Source organism: Bombina bombina, chromosome 9 (assembly GCF_027579735.1).
Source record: "Bombina bombina isolate aBomBom1 chromosome 9, aBomBom1.pri, whole genome shotgun sequence".
NCBI lineage: Eukaryota > Metazoa > Chordata > Amphibia > Anura > Bombinatoridae > Bombina > Bombina bombina.
In genome coordinates, this window is record NC_069507.1 from 229186704 (window position 1) to 229200711 (window position 14008).

General features: G+C 36.4%; 1 protein-coding gene across 1 annotated transcript in view; it reads right to left on the reverse strand.

The window, feature by feature from the left end:
* Positions 1-2914: 2914 nt before the first annotated feature.
* The window catches only part of LOC128640510 (pancreatic triacylglycerol lipase-like), a 50739-nt gene continuing 39645 nt past the window's right edge, over positions 2915-14008 (reverse strand). The window contains exons 10-12 of the mRNA XM_053692986.1: positions 12529-12640; positions 8677-8844; positions 2915-2978 (exon numbers count right to left, since the gene is read on the reverse strand). Of these exons, the coding sequence (XP_053548961.1) occupies positions 2915-2978; positions 8677-8844; positions 12529-12640 (344 nt within the window). The remainder of the gene's footprint in view (positions 2979-8676; positions 8845-12528; positions 12641-14008) is intronic.

Sequence of the window (14008 nt, forward strand, 5' to 3'; positions counted from 1 at the left end):
CACTCAGAGGATTGGTAGATGCATTATCACTAAATATAGATTACAAGACTTGTGTCAGAGTGTTTAAATAATCTATAGAAGTGAGGTAATAATTTCTTTCTTTGTCAGTGTCCATGGTTAAGTTATGTAGCAAACACAGTACAATAATGGATTATCAGTATGGCGGCCAACAATAAATGTTTATCTCTGTGGATCACCAAATGTTAAATGGCTAGAAATTCTCTGTCAAAATTCCATAAGACAACAAAATATAATCACTAGCAATCTACTTTTAGCGAATGTAGATGACTATTTTGTGATTATATAATGTGAGTACTTTTGTATGAGGGATTTGAAAAAGAATTAGAGTTGAAAAAGTAAGATTGTACGGAAAGGTTGCAGTGGTGGGAAGTAAAAGGTTAGAAGTGGGAAGACAATAGGGTGACAATAGGGTGGTGGGAAAAGGTAGTAGTAGTGAATAATTGATATTACTGTAATTAGCAAATGCTTTTTTCAATTTATTGTTTGAATTCTCTTTGTAAAATATTTTATAGTGCTTGTATGTTCTCGTGACCCAGTTAGCACAGAATCTTTCAATTGTTGGTATTTCCCAGCAGTGTAATTTTGTTGCTAAAATTTATATTTTGTGGGATTTTTCTTAGTCCTAATGCAACTGAATGAATTTTGTTTCTAAAGTGACCACAAACAAAATTCTGACAAACCAAATTGTCCATAAATTTCAAATTGAATCTTTCAGATGTACCAAATTTTTTGCCTGTGCACACGTCTAGTGTAGGAGATTAAATTGAGCCAACTGTCTACCCTTATTATAATCCTGACCATGCCTCCAGTTGGCACCAAAACACCCCGGAATGCCCACGGACAACACCTCACTCGCTTCTCTGAGATTACAAATACAAATACAGGGTTTAAACAGGAGACAGCAATAGCATAAATAAAAGACACAAGTATTTAACAATTACATGTCTTTCAAGAAGGCTCTTTTTGCAAATGTTTTGTGGTTGTAATTTTTATTTTTCCATGTTTGTGGCATTTCTTGTTTACTGTGGGAGGTATCATGTGTTGGGCCACTTAATACAGCTATATGTGTTAATCACTTAAACCCCCACTGATGATGGGCTAGAAAACGTACATGACGTGAGCCTCAATGAATTTCGAACACAGCTGCATAATGTTGAATCTTGTTCTATGTCTGTTTCTCTGCAGCACACACATCCTAGCTTTTATGCTGTCTTTCTATAACAATAAAAACATATTTCGATGAGGTCCATTTAACATTGTGTGGACGGACATGATCCGCTATAGTGAACCATGTCCGCTGCACATCGATAAATGCCAACAGCATATGCTGTGTGCATTTATCAGTGCACCAGCAGTTCTTGTGAACTGCTGGTGCAATGCCGCCCCCTGCAGATTTGCGGCCAATCGGCCGCTAGCAGAGGGTGTCAATCAGCCCGATCGTACATGATCTGGCGGATTGCTATACGCTGCCTCAGAGGCGGCGTATGAGTTAAGAAGCAGCGGTCTTCAGATGGCTGCTTCTTAGCTCCTGTTTCCGGCGAGCCTGGAGGCTCGCGCGGAAACAAGGGGAACAGGGGCCATTCGGCCCTTGTTAAATAGACCCCAAAAAGTTTACACATACTTGTGAATTATTCTTTCATAAAGTGTTGTTTATATTTAGTTCATTCTGCTCTCTTACTAATTGAGTTATAATGTCTTAAGTGTTACAAGTCAACAGTTTCCAGGAAGCATTACCTTCTGGTCAATGAAAGATTGTGGTCAAAGACATGAAAGTGGAAACAGTGAGAAACAATAAAATGTTTATTTATTGTCAGGTTAACAAGGGTTAAGAGTCTGAATAACTCCTTGTCGTTCTATACAGTGGCGTCACTAGGGGGGGGCGGGGGGGGGCGGGCCGCACCCGGGTGACACCCTCCAGAGGGTGACACCAAAAAAAAAAAAAAAAAAAAAAAAAATTTTTTTTTTTTTTTTTTTTAAATTTTATTGAAATTCAAAGAAATACAATGTTGAGATGCATAGATTATTTTATTAGAGGCTGACATTTGTGAACATTAGTGGGACTGGGGAAGTTGTAGACACACCATTTTTTGCCCCTTGAGCCAGTGCTGCAATTTCAACAAATAGTTTTCCCGGCTGCTTTTGCTTGTTTGTACTTTGCTCCTCCCCTGCCCAATTTCACTATGAATGTTGTGGGTGTGCCGTGGGGTTTGCAAAGTTGTGCTGCTAGCCTAAACCTGCCTGCCTATCTGTGCTCACTGCTCAGTGACATGCGGCCCAGGGCTGTGCACTGACAGACTTGGAACAGAGTCAGAGAGCAGAATTTTCATAGTTTGCGCGCCTAAACCTTTTCTTCAGTGATTTATTTTAGAGTGCTCTGTTTATCTTTCTTTTGATGTTCTGCTGAGCCAGGGAGCAGCTCTAGGCACGAGCTTCACAATTAATGCAGTGCAGTTTACATATTTTGTATGTGTGTGTCTGAGTTTTTGTGTGTCTCAGTGTTTTTGTGTGTGTCTGAGTGTGTTTCAGAGTGTTTGTATGTGCATCTGAGTGTTTGTATGTGTGTTTGCCTGTGTTTTTGTGTGTGTCTGCTTTTCTGGGGGGGGGGTGACACCATGACTTACCGCACCGGGTGACACCAACCCTAGTGACGCCACTGGTTCTATAACAATAAAAACATATTTCAAAAAGTTTGCAAACACAAAATTTATATTTAGCCTGTTCTGTCATCTAACTACTTGGTAAGTATAAAGAGCTATGAGTTATAATGTCTTAAGTGTTACAGGTCAGCAGTTTCCAGGTAGCATTACCTTTTGGACAATGAACGATTGTGGTCAAATACATCAAAGTGGTGACAGTCAGAAACAAAATAAAAAAAAGTTTCTTTGTTGCAAGGTTAACAACGGTTAAGAGTCTGAACAACTCCCTGTCTTGTTGCTTCACCACCACAGAACGTGCTCCTGAAAAGAAGAAAATGGTTTGGTTACTTAAAGGGACATGAAACACATTTTTTTTTTCTTTGTGATTCAGTGCAGACCTTTTTATACAACTTTCCAATAAACTTTATATGTTATAAAAATGTGCTTCATTCTCTTGGTATCCTTAATTAAAAGAGCAGCATTACACTATTGTGACCCAATTGAACACAATGACAAGAGGTATATATGTGCAGTCAATAATCAGCAGCTAGGCCCCAGTAGTGCATTGCTGCTCTTGGGCCATCCTAGGTATATTTTAACATATAGGATATCGAAAGAACAAAGCAAATTAGATAATATAAGTGAGCTGGAAAGCTGTTTAAAATTGCATGTTCTGCCTGAATCATAAAAGTTTAATTATTAATTTACTGTCTCTTTAAAGGGATGGTTAGATGTATGATATCAGTGAGCAAAACGATTTCAGAAAGTTCTCAGAATGAAGAAAGAGTTTGCTTAGAATTTCATATAAAATTTGCCATTACTTAACTTAAAGTGACATTGTACACTAAATTTTTCTTTGCATAAATGTGTTGTAGATGATTGATTTATATAGACAATTTGGGAGTGTTGTAAAAATATATAGTTTTGTTTATTTTTAATAACAAACAGCTAGATTAGAACTTTTGCGTTGCGTCTTGTAATGCTAAAAATATGGCATTTTCGGTGTTAAAACAGCACCGCAGCTATTACATGTGTTGTGGGTATAGGTGTACAACACACCTTTTAGCCTGTACCACAACATCAGTCCTGCATACGTAAAAATTGCTTTTTTTAATGGGATTCCCATAGCACCGGTAAAAAGTGAGCGTTACAGCCTAAAACGACAAGATCTGTACCGCCATCTTAAGTCAGTAGTTATGAGTGTTACGCTACAAAGCTGTAACATAAAACTCATAACTAAAGTAATACAAAGTGCACTAACACCCAAAAACTACCTATTAACTCCTAAACCGAGGCCCTCCCGCATCACAAACACTATAATAAATTTATTAACCCCTAATCTGCTGCTCCCGACATTGCAGCTACAATTTTTTTTATTAACCCCTATTCTACAGCTCCCCGACATTGTCGCCACTATAATAAATGTATTAACCCCTAAACCGCCGCCCTCCCGCATCACAAACACTATTTAAATATTATTAACCCCTAATCTGCCGTCCGCCCACACCGCCGCTATAATAAACCTATTAACCTCTAAATGGCAAGCCCCCCACAACAAAATATACTAAAATAAACTATTAACCCCTAAACTGAAAGCTCCCCTACAACGAAATAAACTAATTTAAACTAGTAACCCCTAAACCTAAGGACCCCCTAACTTTATATTAAAATTACATTTGCCTATCTTAAATTAAATTGAAATTTACCTGTTAAATTAAAAAAAATCATTTTAAACAAACAATTAAACTATTATAATTATTAAACTAAAATTAAACTAACTACCAATTAAAAAATCCTAACACTACTCTAAAAATTACAAAAAATCTAATTTAAAAAAATAAAAGCTAAATTACAAAAGAAACCTCACTAAATTACGAAAAATAACAAATTATCAAAAATAAAAAAGAATTATACCTAATCTAATTGCCCTATCAAAATAAAAAAGCCCACCCAAAATAAAAAACCCTAGCCTACAATAAACTACCAATGGCCCTTAAAAGTGCCTTTTTTGGGGCATTGCCCCAAAGATATCAGCTCTTTTACCTGTAAAATAAATACAAACACCCCCAACAGTTAAACTCACCACCCAACCAACCCCCCCAAATAAAAATCTATCTAAAATAACCTAAGTTAACCATTGCCCTGAAAAGGGCATTTAGCTCTTTTACATTGCCTAAACCCTAATCTGAAAAAAAAACACCCAAAAAACCTAACACTAACCCCCAACGGTCCACTTACAGTTGTTGAAGTCCCGCTTGAAGGATCTTTATCCAGCCGGCGAAGTCATCATCCATGCGGCAAGAAGTCTTAATCCAGGCGCCCTCTTTGATCTTCATTCAGCCGTCGCGGAGTGGGTCCATCCTGAAGACATCCGGCAAGGAGCATCCTTTTCATATGGTCACCGACGTACACTAAATCTTCAATGTAAGGGACGCGATTCAAGATGTGTCCCTTGCATTCCTATTGGCTAAAAAAATTTGAATCAGCCAATAGGAATTAAGGTTGCTAAAATCTTATTGGCTATTCAAATTTAGTGTATGGCCGAGACCGTATGAAGAGGATGTTCCGCACGGGATGTCTTCAGGATGGACCCGCTCCGTGCCTCCGGGATCAATATAGAAGATTCCTCCTGGATGAAGATTGAAGAGGCCGCCTGGATGAAGACTTCTCTCCGCTTGAATCAGGACGTTGCCGCCGGGATGAAGATTGAAGACGCCGCCTGGATGAATACTTTGCTGCGGTGAAGATCGTTCAAGCGGGACTTCAAAAACTGTAAGTCAATTGTCAGGGGGTTAGTATTAGGCTTTTTTAAAGGGTTTATTGGGTGGGTTTTATTTTTTAGGGTCTGGGCAATAAAATAGTTAAATGCCCTTTTTAAGGGCAATGTCCATACAAATGTCCTTTTCAGGGCAATGGGTGGCTTACGTTTTTTAGATAGTTGTTTTTTATTTTGCTGGTTTGGGGGTGGGGGTTTTTAATGTTAGTGGGTCTTTGTAATTTTATTTAAAAAAATAGAGCTGATATCTTTAGGGCAATGCCTTGCAAAAGGCTCTTTTAAGGGCCATTGGTATTTTATTCTAGATTAGGTTTTTTATTTTGGGGTGTTTTTTTATGGGTATTAGAATAGGAATAATATTTTTATTTTTGATAATTTGTTTGTTATTTTGTGTAATATATATTTTTAGGGGGTGTTTTTTTTTTTAGTAAAAGAGCTGAATATCTCAGGGCAATGCCCTACAAAAGGCCCTTTTAAGGGCCCCCCAAAAGGCCCTTTTAAGGGCCCCTGGTAGTTTGGGGGATGGATGTTTGTATAGTGTTAGGGGGTGTTTGTATTCTTTTTGAAACAAAAGAGCTGTTTATCTCAGGGCAATGCCCTACAAAAGGCCCTTTTTAGAGGCCCCCAAAAGGCCCCTTTAAGGGCCCCTGGTAGTTTGGGGGTTTGTATAGTATTAGGGGGTGTTCGTATTGTTTTTGGAGCAAAAGACCTGTTTATCTCAGGGCAATGCCCTACAAAAGGCCCTTTTAAGGCCCCCCCAAAAGGCCATTTTAAGGGCCCTTGGTAGTTTATTCTAGAGTAGGGTTTTTTATTTTGGGGTGGGGTTTTTTTTACGAATAGGATTAATCTTTATTTTTAGGATAATTTTTTTTGTAATGATAGTTTTTTTATTTTTAGTAATGTTAGGTTTTAGTGTAAGGCAGGTTAGGTTTTATTTCACAGGTAAGTTTGTATTTATTTTAACTAGGTAGTTAGTAAATAGTTAATACTAGGAACATAATAACCTTAGGAACATAATACCCTGAAAGGTTAGCCGTTGTGGAGCTTGTTTTTATACAGATTACCGTTTGCTGCAGAACCGCAAGTATTACCAAAGACACCCTGACCAGTCATACATTAGAAACACCCCAAGCGAAACGGAGTCCTAGGAACATCACTCCTGAGGGCCGTTGTGGAGCTTGTGTCAACTAAATTGTAAGTAAGGCAGCAGAAAAAGGAATGTTAAAAAACTAATGATCACATCTGTAATAATACCTAAGGAAAGTACACGGGAAATTAACTTGCAACAAAATAACCTTCCCACCTTCTATGTGATACAAACTACAATAGATACTATCTACAGCTAAACATATTGTTACTTCCACTAACTAAATACAAAGCTCCGGATAAAACACTAAAGACTTGTTACCATATCAAGTGAATAAGCTTATCCACTACTATACCGATCTTCACCTAACAATAGACCTTCTTATGAAAGACTTATTATCATCAATTCCACCTAACAAATTCTCACACAAATATTCATTGATCTTGAATTGCATTTGTCCTGAATTGCATTTGCCATAAAATTGTGTTTGTCATAGTTTTGTATATATTATCAATTTACATAGAATATCTACTTGACACCGGTGTCTACATATTTTATATGTGGTTTTAAAAGAGTTAAGATTACATCCAATCGATTTTATAGTAAATTTATTATGACATGTCTTTTAAACTATTTATGAATTTATGTATTTAACTGAATAAATATTCTTTAACTTGTAAAAACACATTCCTTGTAATTATTATTTGAATAGGTACATTTTTTGAAATTATCACTGAATAGGTATTCACATTTGTTGTCCTATAGCGCCACCTACTGGTTTTTATAATTTTTTATTGTATATCTTTTGAGGAGTTTTAGTGTCATTTTTGGTGCGGCTGCTATTTTAAATACGTTTTTGTTGACTATCAAATTTGTTTTTCATTTGTCCATCAATCTCAGTTCCCTTAAAGGGATATGAAATCCATTTTTTTTATTTCATGATTCAGATAGAGCATGCCATTTTAAGCAACTTTCTTACTCCTATGATTAATTTGTATTTGTTCTATTTGTATCTTTATTTGAAAAGCAAAAATGTAAGCTTAGGAGTAGGCCCATTTTTGGTTACAATTATAGACCACAAAAGGTTTGACCAAACAACTCTATTTATTCAAAATTTAGTAAAGACATACATTTCCCCACACTTTGTGCTGTTGATTTATCACTTTATGATATATGAATAAAATAATAGCAAAATCTGAATCTGCTTTGTTTGCTGAAAACCCCCCAAAATATAATATACATTGGTTTCTCACTGTAAAATTACTTTTTGTAATACCTAAATGTGAGCAGCATCTAAAAGCTACAAAACAACAAAGCACTAGGGTGTCAAATGGCTCAGCAGTAAGGGGGTTAAACAACTTTTATAAAAGGGCAGTCTACTCCAGAATTGTTATTGCTTAAAAGGATAGATAATTCCTTTATTGTCCATTCCCCAGTTTTTCATTACCAACCCTGTTTTATAATAATTTTTTTAACTCTGTGATTACCTTGTTTCTAAGCTTCTGCAGACAGACTTGCATTTTAGCCAATCAGTGCTGACTCCTAAATAACTCCATGTGAGTGAGCATGGTGTTATCTATATGGAACATATGAACTAGTGCCCTCTAGCAGTGAAAAACTGTCAAAATGCATTGAGATAAGAAGCAGCCTTCAATAGCTTAGAAATTAGCATATGAGCCTAAAAGGTTTAGCTTTTAACAACGAATACCAAGAGAACATGTAAATTGGAAAGCTTTTTAAAATTGCAGGTCCTATCTGAATCATGAAAGTTTCATTCTGACTAGACTGTCACTTTAAATATAACTAAATTGCACCTAAAACCCACAGTGCATACTGCATGTAGGGAAAGCACAAACGGCATTATTATTACATATATTAGACCTATAATTCTTCTGGGTAAAAGCCTAACGCAAATAAATGAATATTTAAAATAATTGCCTCAAACAATGTGTAAATCTGTCCTAATAATGTTCAGACTCTGCCGTTATGTTAATCTATTAGAATACTGCAAAAAAATTGTAATCACAAATTGCCTGTCCCTTTAATCATTACCCTTCATGAACCATCTTTCAATAGAAAAATAATATTCATTTTTAATGTACTTTTACATTTTTTATGCTAATATTTTCAGTATAAAATGTGCAAGGAGTACATACGTAGTGCCGTCCTTCCCGTATTGCACTGTCACAGATTTAGCTCCCAGTTGAGTAGTGAGGAAGTTTACAATTCTGCTCGTCCAGACAAATGTCACTTTAGTGAGAGTCCCAACATCTGTTGCCACATCAATGAACCTTGTATATCTTCTGCCTGTTCTAATGTGTCCGCTGTCAAAATATGTAAACTGTACATTAGTTGCATTTTGTATGTAGAAAACCATGTATTACAATTCTAAAGCAAGTCTTTAGGGGTATCTCTAGACCATAACTTTTGGTTATGCAAATAATTGACTACAGAGCTAAAAATAAAGGATAATGGAAGCTCATCTTACTGAAACTTCTCATGTTTTTATTTTTTAATATAAAAAATGGGGACAAGCTCTGCTCTGGTGGTTACAGAAAACAGAGTACAAAAAGGTAGAGTGAAGCTCCTAAAAAAGGTGCTATAGAGTATTGATATGTGTAATACAGGTCACAATGTTAGGAGTTTATATATATATATATACACTAACATGGAAAATACTTGTATAAGTGTATAATAAATGTGATCAAATAATGGTACTCAAACCTTAATATTACACAAAATCTCAATTATTTAATGAACCATTCTATAAAAATTAACATAAAAAACCCAAGCCTAAAACAGTGAGGCTGTGGCTACAACCTAAAGTGTATCAGGCAGTTTAAATATTGAACGTATTGAACGTCTTAGTTCATATGCGCAATGACATGTCTAATTGCCTTCAATCTGAAGCATAAGTCATAATGGTAAAAGGGACCGATGTCTAAATATCAGAATCCTTTTATTGGTAGTGGTTCCAGTGAGTAAGCGTAACCACCAAGAAAGGGCAATAGTCTGATTATTACAGACGCCTTACCGGACCTCCGATAGGATCTTGAGCTTCCATGGGTGAGTAACCGGAATCTTGAAGGCAAAGCTGCTTCTGTTGATTTCAAAGATCCTTTGCCGGGATGTTCCGTATTTAGTTGTGGTAACTTGCTATTAAATAGCAAAAAGGGTTATAATCCAAAAACCTGCAGGGTTGTAGTTATTTGGAGTCTCTTCTACACGTTTCGGTTAGTAGACAAGCCTTTATCAAGATCTTACTCACAGGAACCACTGCCAATAAAAGGATTCTGATATTTAGACATCGGTCCCTTTTACCATTATGACTTATGCTTCAGATTGAAGGCAATTAGAGATGTCATTGCGCATATGAACTAAGACGTTCAATACGTTCAATATTCAAACTGCCTGATACACTTTAGGTTGTGGCCACAGCCTCACTGTTTTAGACTTGTTTTTTATATGTTTTAACAAAATTTTATAGAATGGTTCATGAAATATTTCAGATTTTGTGTAATATTACGGTTTGAGTACCATTATTTGATCACATTTATTATACACTTATACAAGTATTTTCTATGTTAGTGTATATATATATATATAAACTCCTAACATTGTGACCTGTATTACACATATCAATACTCTATAGCATCTTTTTGGGAGCGCCACTCTACCTTTTTGTACTCCGTTTTTTTTTAATCATCCCTTCTCTCTTCTTTAATGCTCTGCTTGCTTTGTGCATAGTACTAGACAGTAATAAGGAAACTACCTTGACATTTCATGGCAGCTGGCACCCTGAGGTTTGGGTGTTGCAGTAACGAATTTGGGTGAATAGAACCCTCCACACACACCCACTTGAGTCTCTACTGGCAATGTTATTCATAGTTTGAAAAGGCAACTTATTTTGTTAAACGGTCATTAAAGTCAGAATAAAATTGTATAATTTAGCATAGTAAATGATGTAATGTACCAGCTACATGTCAGTGATTATTTACATTAGGGTAATCTTATTTTCTCTGACCTCTGATCATGGAGAACAGATACAAAAACTGGATTGAATTCCTGGACTATTTGATATAATGATTTTACTATGCCATTAAGGGATAGATTATGAGAGCAGCGCTATTTATGGCTCCTGTTAGTGCGTTTACTCTGCTAGAAGTAAGCTTTTGCCCGCGTTGGGTAGCACACGCATTACAAGTTGAAAGTAAAAAAAATTCACACAATTGCTATCCCGATGTACGCAAAGTTAAAATATCATGATTGCGTTAACGTATTCCCCCATGGACTTTAATAGAGCACGCCCATATTCGCACGCAAACCGATCACATTTAACCAAATGCGCTAACCCAACATGAAATATGAATATTTCACATTTCAATGTTCTTCACACACACACACACACATATATATATATATATACAGTATATATATATATATATATATATATATATGAATATCTATTTATAAATACTTAGAACATATTCCCTTATGTTAAAAACATTGGAATGTGAAATATTTACAGTAAATACATAGTTAAACACTTTATTAGATATGAATATTTCATAAATATGATTTTTCATGTTATCAGCTACTTGACTGCAAAGGGCTCCAATGCACACACACACACACATATATATATATATAATCGGTTTACAATGGTTCAATTTGCACCATTTCAGAATAACAACCTTTTTTTCAGTCATGTGACTGCTATTGAAAAGCTTTGAGAAGCAGTGCATTGATTAAAAAAGCCAGTAGGTGGAGCTGTCCGCTTGTGTTGCAGCAAAGATATGCAAGCCAAGCAAGCTGAAATTAATCAGTTTAACCAGACCTGAGCTATCAAGCAGAGTTCAAAGGAACAAGATATTCCTGTCTATAAATCAGTCCAGATTGGAATGCATGGAAAGAACTGTTTGCAGAAAAATGCAGGTAAAGTCTATGTTGTGTGATTATTTTATTAGGTTTATAATGCTGTTTAGCAAATGTTTTTGTTCATTTAACTTAGTTTAATTATATATTCTGTGTTGTGTGATTATTTTATTAGGTTTATAATGCTGTTTAGCATGTAACTCCCTCACTTCCCATTGACTTACATTATAAACTGGGTTTCAATTTACAACGGTTTCGATTTACAATAATTCCTTCTGGAACCTAACCCTGGCGTAAACTGAGGGCTACCTGTATATATATATATATATATATATATATATATATATATATATATATATATATATATGTATTTATGTCTTTATATGTATATGTCTGTAAATATGTAAATACACTTATAAATACATATATGCATATAAATACATATGTACACACACACACACACACACACATATATATATATATAATGTATTTAAGTATCTCTATGTTAAAACCCTTTGCATGCCTTTTTTTCCCTAACACCTGAGACCTCATATCTTTGAGCCCTTATAACTTTTTGGTGCAACATATTTCTTCGTTAATTTTTATCCGAAAGTGTTATTATGAGTGTACTTCCACTTTTTTGTCTCACATAACCGTTAACCAGAGCTCTGAGGTCGTGCTATCCCGACACACATTAAATTCAATTGCACTCAAGCGAATGAGTTTACTTTGAACTCATTTTGTGTGCTTCTTTTGATGTGCGCAAAGAACTGCAATAAACTCCTTTTCGCTTGCGTTTAACAGTTATCACGACACTCATACCCTAACCCTAAATTTTTAATCTACTTTTTTTACTGATATTTAGCTAATAAATACATGAATATCATCTAAACATATGTAAAAAATGTGAATAATGTGATTGCTAGAACATGCCATAGCTCGTATACATGTGTGATGTGGTTGAGTGATTGAGAAAGGAATTTAATGTTCTGAAAAACTTGTGATGATATATAAATAATTGTTAATCTTCAGAGATGGTCAATGATTTTATTGAATTTTGGTGTTTAGAATATTACTACAACAAATTAAAACGGTTTATATTAGATATTCAATCTGCTATATTGTTCACCTACTTGAAAATATCATATCGCTTAGTGTTTCTATTATTTCCATGTAAAGCGACCTGGAGATTTCCCAGAGCATTTGCTGAGCCAGCAATCTCAACAGATAACTTATATCTCCAACCTAAATAGATAAATCATCAATCAGACAATAAATGATTGTGAATGAACAAAACCCAATGTAAAGGGACAGCAAATTCATATTTGTACTCAATTTATTCAGATAGAGCATGGCATTTTAAACAACTTTCAAATGTATTACCTAATTTGCTTGTTCACTTGGTACCCTTGTGTTTAAAAGCATGCCTAGGTAGGCTTAGAAGCAGCAATGTTCAGTTAGATCCCAGTAGTGCATTGCTGCTCCTTCAACGAAGGATAGTAAAAGAATGAATCTAATTTGATAATAGAGGTAAATTGGAAAGTTTTTTAGAATTGTATGCTCTACTTAAATCATGAATAATTTGTGGTTTCATGTCTTTAACTTACATGTGAAGCAGGCAAAATAAAAACGGAACATGTGTTGCAAAGTTTCTTAACCCCTTAACGACACACACCGTGCACGTCATACACAAACTGGTTGTTAAAGACCAACGTTGTACCCTGTACGTCGTTAGGGGTTTAAAGCAGCTGGAAGCGATCCTGATCGCTTCCAGCCGCTTTCAAGGTATTGCCATGATGCCTAAATATTGAGGCATCACTGCAATACCTTTTTTGGCACACTGATGCAGAGAGGGTCACTCTGTGGCCTTCTCTGCATCGGCCAGTGATGGTGCCGATCGTTGGTGAGTGGGAGCCGTGGCAGGTAGGCGGGTGGGCAGCCCATCATTGGAGGGACTTCCGGATCAGAGAATACAAGTGATCGGGAGCGCACAGGGCGTGTGCGCGCTCCATTAAGTCCGGTGAGGGAGGAAGATGTAGAGGGAGGTGGAGGTAGAGGGAGTGAGAGGGTGGGAAATAAACTGTTCTAAAGGGATCTGGGAGGGTAGGGGGTTGGGGGCAGCTACACTACAGACAATTGGGGTTTCTGCAAACTGGGCATGAGTTATGAGCAAACTTGGTACAGGCAGACAGCTGCCAGTACCCAAGATGGAGAATATGTAGAGGGGGGAGGGTTAGAGAGCTGTATGGGGGGATCAGAGGGGATCAGGGAGGTTGGGGGCTAAGGGGGGATCCACCACTGCTGAATTAAATATAAAAAAAAATCCTTTTATTTTAGTACTGGTAGACTTTCTGCCAGTACTTAAGATGGCAGTGACAATTGTGAGGTGGGGGAGGGAAGAGAGCTGTTTGAGGGGGATCAGGAGGTATCAGGGGGTGGGATGTGTCAGGTGGGAGGCTGATCTCTACACTAAAGCTAAAATTAACCCTATAAGCTACCTACACGCTACCTAATTAACCACTTCACTGCTGGGCATAATATAAGTGTGGTGCGCAGCGACATTTAGCTGCCTTCTAATTATCAAAAAGCAACGCCAAAGCCATATATGTCTGC